Below are 8,091 nucleotides of genomic sequence, written 5' to 3' on the forward strand. Positions count from 1 at the left end.
TCGAACCCGCCACCTTAGGTGTACGTGGCTGGCGCCTTAGCCGGTTGAGCTATAGGCGCCGAGCCTAGGCAGTCTATCTTAAGAGTAACTAAACATAGAGCCAGTCAAAAGATGGCTCTTACTGGCATTTTTGGTTTATCTTAAAAGTTCTTTATTTATTTGGTGTGCTGTTCTTTTGAAGGGTCACTCAAATGTAGATAAAACTGCAGGAACACAGTTCATATTCACTTAGTTGACCAGAACTAGGAAGTTAAATCCTCTGTCTCTGTCACTTGTATGTTATATGGCTGTAGTTAACTCAGTTTATGTTTGTTAAATGACTAGAACTGGGAAGTTATGTCTATCGTCTTTCTGTGTAAGTTTAGAAGACACATGAAGAGTCCCTGTCTCCGGCATCACTTATGCTTCTCATTAGGATGGATTGTCTTAGTAATAGCTTTACTCCTTTTTCTCTTTTCATATAGGATCACAGTCACCTTCTATATAGCACCATCCCCAGGATGCAGGAGCCAGGGCAGATTGTGGAGACCTACACAGAGGACGACCCTGAGGGAGCCATGTCTGTGGTCTCTGTGGAGACCTCAGATGATGGAACTACTCGGCGCACAGAGACCACAGTATGCCAAGACTTTGTTATGTCTGGGAGTGTCTTCCTATGGTTTCTATTAGGGAGGGATTAAGCACTTAATTAAGGTGACTGAAAGGCCACTGATCTGTAGGGATGGCCTAAGAAGGTCATCTCTGGTCAGACAGAAAAGATAAAGAGAGATATGGGAAAATCTAATGGAATAGGGAAGAGAAAAGGGTGCAACAAGGTCTATAGTAGCTTCCTTTATAGGCACAGTTATTGCCAGGGCAGTTTTCCTGCTTAGGGACCTCCTGTATGATGGAAAGAAAGGTAGATGGCAGACTGTAAGCCATTTCTAGGTAAAGAGACCTAGAGGTGTAGGGGTTTCTTAAAGTGGTCTAACATTTGTTCACTTTCTTCATTAATTCTCTTTTTCTTATTTCTTACTTGAAGGTTAAAAAAGTAGTGAAGACTGTGACAACACGGACTGTACAGCCAGTCCCTGTGGGACCAGATGGGCTGCCTCTGGATGCTTCTTCAGTTTCTAACAACTATATCCAGACTTTGGGTCGTGACTTCCGCAAGAATGGCAATGGGGGACCTGGTCCCTATGTGGGGCAAGCAGGCACTGCTACCCTTCCCAGGAACTTCCACTACCCACCTGATGGATATAGCCGCCACTATGAAGATGGTTATCCAGGTGGCGGTGACAACTATGGCAGTCTGTCCCGGGTGACCCGTATTGAGGAGCGGTATAGGCCTAGCATGGAAGGCTATAGGGCACCTAGTAGACAGGATGTGTATGGCCCCCAACCCCAGGTTCGAGTAGGTGGGAGCAGTGTGGATCTACATCGTTTTCATCCAGAGCCTTATGGTCTAGAGGATGACCAGCGTAGCATGGGCTATGATGACCTGGATTATGGTATGATGTCTGATTATGGCACTGCCCGTCGGACTGGGACACCCTCTGACCCTCGTCGACGCCTCAGGTAGGCAAGAATAGGGGAAGAAAAAGGTCTTTCTGAGACAAGAGATCCTTTTCCTTCCTACTTCTAAGAGGATTTTATTCCCCCTCCCAGTTTTTGGCCGGGGCTGGGTTTGAACCCACCACCTCTGGCATATGGGGCTGGCGCTCTACTCCTTTGAGCCACAGGCACCACCCAAGTTTTATTTTATTTATTTATTTATTTATTTATTTATTTTTTGAGATGGAGCCTCAAGCTATACCCCTGGGTAGAGTGCCATGGCATCACGCTCACAGCAACCTCCAACTCCTGGGCTCAAGCGAGTCTCCTGCCTCAGCCTCCCAAGTAGCTGAGACTACAGGCGCCCCCCACAACGCCTGGCCGTTATTTGGTTGCAGCCATCATTGTTGTTTGGCGGGCCTGGGCTGGGGATTCGAACCCGCCACCTTAGGTATATGTGGCTGGCGCCTTAGCCGCTTGAGCCACAGGCACCGAGCCTATTTATTTATTTTTTTGGAGACAGAATCTCACTCTGTTGCCCAGGCTACACCAGGCTAGAGTGCAGTGGTGTCAGTCTAGCTCACAGCAACCTCAAACTCTTGGGTTCAGGCAATTCTTCTGACTCAGCCTCCCAAGCAGCGGGGACTGTTAAGTGCCCGCTACCATACCTGGAAAATTTTTCTATTTTTGGTAGAGACAAGCTTTTGCTTTTGCTCAGCCTGGTGTCAAATTCCTGAGCTCAAGGGATCAGCCTGCTTTGCCCTCCCGAGTGCTAGGATTATAGGCCTGAGCCCCTGAGCTTGGCCAGCCTCTTCTCTTCTGCCACAGTTTTTCCTTTTTTTGATTTGCTTGGTATTGACCTTCTATATCATTTTTTCATTATGAGAGTCTTATGTTATAATTACAGAACACAGTTTATAATGGTTATTGGTCCATGTCATGAAGAATGGACTGCTTTTATGCCAAAGTTTCTATTGTTTCTGGCTAAGATTTGATGTTCTGTTGGTGATAGAGTGCATCACAAAGGATCCTGATGTTCAGGTTCACGTGATACTCATCCCTGGGAATTTCTTCAGCTTCTGGTTTGGTTTTAAGAGCAGAATTGAGGGCCACACATTGGCTCTCACTTGTAATCCTAGCACTCTGGGAGGTAGAAGTAGGAGATTACTTGAGGCCAGGAATTCAAGACCAACCTGAGAACATAGTGAGACTCTGTCTCTACAAAAAATAACAACAGCAAAACAACAGTTTTTGGTCGTAGTAGCATGCACCTATATTCCTCTGAGGCTGAGGCAGAAGAATCACTTGAACCCACAAGTTTGAGGTTGCAGTGAGCTCTAACAACACCGTGTACTCTGGCCTGGGCAACAAAGTAAGACCTTGTCTCAAAAAAATTAAACAGATTGGGCAGCGCCTGTGGCTCAAAGGAGTAGGGCGACGGTCCTATATACTGGAGGTGGCGGGTTCAAACCTGGCCCCGCCAAAAATTGCAAAGAAAAAAACAAAAACAAAACAGATTTGAGGATTTAAGCTCTCAGAGTCAGAAGAAACAGTTAAAGGTAATATAAGAACCTTCCTGTGGTAGTTTTAATCTCAAAGATAAAAACAAACCTTGACCTCACAAAGGCCCTGACATTTTATGTTTAGGATTTTGTGGTTTTCTTTTTTTTTTGAGACAGAGTCTCAAGCTGTCACCCTGGGTAGAGTGTTGTGACATCACAGCTCATAGCAACCTCAAACTCTTAGGTTTAAGTGATCCTCTTGCCTCAGCCTCCCAAGCAGCTGGGACTTACAGGCGCCTGCCACAACGCCTGGCTATTTATTTATTTTTTTGGTTATAGTTGTTGTTTGGTGGGCTTGGGCTGGATTCGAACCCTCCAGCTTGAGTGTATGTGGCTGGAGCCCTAGCCACTTGAGCTATAGGCGCGGAGCCGATGCTTAGGGTCTTATATTTGATTACAAAGTGAAGTGAGGGTGGAGTCCTTGAGGGGAGGGAGTAAATAGCAACATTCTGAAACGTTGCTAAACAGCTGCCTAGTCTATGACTTTACTTCTTGTACTTGGGATTCATTAGTAATGTAATGTGGATGTTTGGAATTTTATAGTTGGTTTGCCTTGTTGCCTTGAATGTTTTAGGATATGGTGTACAGATTTTTTCTATAAAGGACCAGATAGAATTATTTTAGGCTTTGTGGGCCATTTCATTTTTGTCATATGTTGTCATTCTTTTTTAAAACAACTTTTACAAGTGAGGCTAAAGCAAGAGAATCTCTTGAGCCCAAGAGTTTGAGGTTGCTGTGAGCTATGATGCAAGAGCACTCTACCAAGGGTGACAAAGAGAGACTGTCTCAATTATAAAAAAAAAAAAATAGGGCGGCGCCTGTGGTTCAGTGGATAGGGCGCGCCGGCCCCATATACAGAGGGTGGCAGGTTTGAACCTGGCCCCAGCCAAACTGCAACAAAAAATAGCTGGGTGTTGTGGTGGGCACCTGTAGTCCCAGCTACTTGGGAGGCTGAGGCAAGAGAATTGCCTAAGCCCAGGAGTTGGAGCTTGCTGTGAGCTGTGACATTACAGCACTCTACCGAGGGTGATAAAAGTGAGACTGTCTCCAAAAAAAAAAAAAGAAAGAAAGAAAAGAAACACACACCATTCCTAGTTATGGGGTGTGCAAAAACAGGTTTGCCCATGTGCTGCCAACTCTGCTGTAAAATAGAGATAGTGTTTTCTAGACAAAGAAATAATAAGAAACAAAGGAAGATTTATGATTGTCTTGATAGTAAGGATAGCTTAGTAGCTGTTGCGGAATTTCTCTTATTTTCCTCATTTATTGGGTAGCTTTGGTTAATACGGAACTGGGCTGGACCCAGCAGTAGAGGTTCCATTATCTAGCCTGAGTCACTTACCTTTCAGGTGTCTTGGACAGCTGATCCAACTCCCATGTGACTCATTTTTATTCGTGTAGGGGCACCAGACCTCAGTTGGTGTGACCTAGAACACTGGTAGATAACAGCTATCACTGAAGCAGTCTGTCCAGGGTGTTGGCTCTATTGCCAGTAGCCTTTTTCTGACTTCCTCATTAGTAAAGAGTGATTGGACCCAAATGGGTGTGGGTGGCCAGGTCATTCTCTGCTGTCCGTAGCTGTTGTAGTTGACATGAATAGAGAGGGTTTGGGGCCTGGTTCTTGGGTTTGTTCCAGGGTAACAACAGTGGACTTAGAAACCTGCTTGGCTAGCAAGAATATTTGCTGCTTCCTGTTCTAGATCTAGAGGAGTAATACAAGGTCAAACTTAAACAGTGAGGCAGTGATTAGTGGGGAAAAAAGCACTGAATTCAAAGACCTTGGTTCTACTTGTACCTTTGCTGCTAGCTATATAGCCTCAAGCAAGTCATTTGAACTTTCTGGACACAGCATTGTTATTTGTAAAACAAAGGAAAGAATGTTCTGATCCAACCTATAAAAAGAAGAAGATACAAGATAGATTTTTCTGATTGACAGAATTTTGGTTATGGTAATTATTTTTATAATTGTTTTTATAGATGTAACCTGCCCAATACAGAGCTTGAAAAATTCAGTAAAGCATACTATTTGTTGATAAAGAGCCACTGTTAATATTTTGGTGTCCGTCCTTTGAGTTCTTTTTCTTATGCATATAAACATACCCTATCCCCCCTCCCCCAGAATGGGATCTTATCTGATACACTGCTTAGTAGCCTCCTTTTTGGAGGGTGGGAGGGAAGACAGACCCTCAAGCTGTTGCCCTGGGTAGAGTGCTGTGGCATCACAGCTCATGCAACCTCCAACTCCTGGGCTTAAGCGATTCTCTTGCCTCAGCTTCCCAAGTAGCTGGGACTACAGGCACCCGTAGTTGTCATTATTGTTTGGCAGGCCCAGGCTAGATTCAAACCCACCAGCTCTAGTGTATGTGGCTAGCGCCTTTGTAGCCTACTTTTAAAACTTAGCTATATCACTTACTCATTACTAATTTTGTTTCAGTGGCATTTTAAAATAGTCTTTTTTTTCTCTTTATTCATCAGAATCCTTGTTTTGTGGTTGATGTTGATACCTGTTAGGCAGGCCTTCTGCTCAGGCCAACCTGGAGTATTTGGTGAAAGTAGGAGTGGTTTTATGGAACACACAACCAGTTTATTTGGAGAGTTGTACACAATAGATAATCCTTTCTCCTGTGGGAGCCATGGAATGAGAGATAATAGGTCTGTCTCTTCCTTTCTGGTGTTTATGAATAAATTATAGTGTGACAGACTCACCCTCTAGTGGTTGTTGGTAGTACTGAAACAGGCAGTATTATATCTTGGTTTGACTTTTCTCTTACCTTCAATTACTTTGTTTCTAGTGGCTGGGCATACCAAATGTGATATTGGCTAGTAGATTTCAGTTCAACAGGATTAGAGGTATTGTCTTTAGAAATTGGAGGATGGAAATCATATCTGTAGCGTACTTGTTAAGGACCAAATGTGACCTTGGGAGGAACTGTGAAAATTAATGTTGAAGTTTATACCCCATCAGTGCTAGAGCCAAGTCCATGTCATATGGTGTGTAGCAAGGTGTTCTTCTCTGTTTTTCTCTGTCAGCCTCTCCTTTATAATTTCCAAAATAGGATAAGGAGGACCTTAAATGTAAAAAGTATTTGGCTCGGGGACTATAGCGCGGTGGTTAACGGCACCAGCCACATGCACCAAAGTTGGCAGATTCAAACCCAGCCCCAGGCCAGCTAAGCAACAATGACAACTGCAACAAAAAAATAACGGGGCATTGTGGCAGGCACCTGTGGTTCCAGCTACTCGGGAGGCTGAGGCAAGAGAATCACTTAAGCCCAAGAGTTTGAGATTGCTGTAAGCTGTAATGCCACAGCACTCTACTGAAGGCAACATAGTGACATTCTATCTCCAAAAAAAAAAAAATGTAAAAAGTATTTAAATGTCAGCCCAATAACTGCTTCCTGTGTGTAAGTGCCTCCTTTCCTGTTTAGCAAAGGGTATGCAAGAACTGTTCTCAGGCTTTGTTTATTGACTTCTGTGGCATTGAGTCACTTGCTTTGGTTCACTCACTTGTCTCAGGGTTTATTTTAATCTCTATACAGGAAAGGTAATAACTATTGGGTATCATTCAAATAAATTGTAAGTATCAAGGTTCGGTTCTTTGTTATTAACCTCTTATGAATGTTTGTTACTTTCTTTTTTTTAGGTGCCTTTAAAATTACTATTTTTACTTTTCCTATTCCAGTAAGGAAAATTGAATGGTATATCATTTCTGGAAAGGAGAGATAAGATCAATGTACTAGAGCTGGAGTTAATCCTGCCTTGAATATGAGGGGTAATGGGAACATCCAGGATGCTAGATTTAATGGCTTAATATATTTCTCTTTTCTCTCATCTCTTTCAAAACTTTGCAGGAGCTACGAAGACATGATTGGTGAGGAGGTGCCATCAGATCAGTACTATTGGGCTCCTTTGGCCCAACACGAACGGGGAAGTTTGGCAAGCTTGGATAGCCTGCGCAAGGGAGGCCCCCCACCTCCCAACTGGAGACAGCCAGAGCTGCCAGAGGTGATCGCCATGCTAGGATTCCGTTTGGATGCCGTCAAGTCCAATGCAGCTGCATATCTGCAACACTTATGTTACCGCAATGACAAGGTGAAGACTGATGTGCGGAAGCTCAAGGGTATCCCAGTACTGGTGGGATTGTTAGATCACCCCAAAAAAGAAGTACACCTTGGAGCCTGTGGAGCTCTCAAGAATATCTCTTTTGGGCGTGACCAAGATAACAAGATTGCCATAAAAAACTGCGATGGTGTTCCTGCCCTTGTGCGATTGCTACGAAAAGCTCGTGATATGGACCTTACTGAAGTCATTACTGGTGAGTTCTAGGCTTAAGGAAAATTGTTAGGTTTGGGTTATTATTAACCTCCTAGAGATGTTGAGAGCCAGTGGGGTTTCTAGTTCTTTTATTTATTTATTTTTTTAAATGTTTGGGATTCACTGAGGGTACAAAGAAATTAGGTTAGGTTGATTGCATTTGTTGAGTAAAGTCCCTCTTATAATTGTGTTCTGCCCCCCAGAGGTGTGCCATACACCATGACCCCCCATCTCCCTCTCGCCTCCCTTTTCTCTGCTCCCTCACTCCCCAACCTCTTAGCTTGTATTAGATCATCTACTACCTTCATATTAGAATGGAGTACATTGGATTCTTGTTTCTCCTTTCTTGTGATACTTAGAAGAATGCATTTAGTCCTTTTACTTTTTATTATTATTAAATCCTAGCTGTTTACATTAATGTGATCATGGGGTACAATGTGCTGGTTTCAGTCCTTTTACTTTTGATTAAGTGTTGTGAACTGGTGGCCTTTGGATTAGATCTGTCTTGCGATTTATTTGGATATCACAGAGCTTTTAAATTTTTAAAGATACGGTTGCCAACATTTAAAAGTCAGAAGATTTTACTTAAAATTTCATAAATTGGCTCGGCGCCTCTGGCTCAAGAGGCTAAGGCACCAGCCACATACACCTAAGGTGGCAGGTTCGAATCCCCAGCCCGGGC

At 43.6% G+C, this 8,091-nt stretch overlaps 1 protein-coding gene across 8 annotated transcripts in view; it reads left to right on the forward strand.

Moving 5' to 3' along the window:
- Window positions 1-8,091, forward strand: part of CTNND1 (catenin delta 1) — a 62,918-nt gene that overhangs the window by 35,608 nt on the left and 19,219 nt on the right. For all 8 annotated transcript variants that reach the window (XM_023507835.1, XM_023507836.1, XM_023507832.1 and 5 more), the window contains 3 exons: window positions 465-617; window positions 1,022-1,557; window positions 6,947-7,410. In XM_023507835.1, coding sequence (XP_023363603.1) covers window positions 501-617; window positions 1,022-1,557; window positions 6,947-7,410 — 1,117 coding nt within the window. In that variant the 5' untranslated portion in view covers window positions 465-500. The remainder of the gene's footprint in view (window positions 1-464; window positions 618-1,021; window positions 1,558-6,946; window positions 7,411-8,091) is intronic.

The sequence above is a fragment of the Otolemur garnettii genome, unplaced genomic scaffold, assembly GCF_000181295.1.
Source record: "Otolemur garnettii isolate 467f Iridium unplaced genomic scaffold, OtoGar3 scaffold00209, whole genome shotgun sequence".
NCBI classification, from domain to species: domain Eukaryota; kingdom Metazoa; phylum Chordata; class Mammalia; order Primates; family Galagidae; genus Otolemur; species Otolemur garnettii.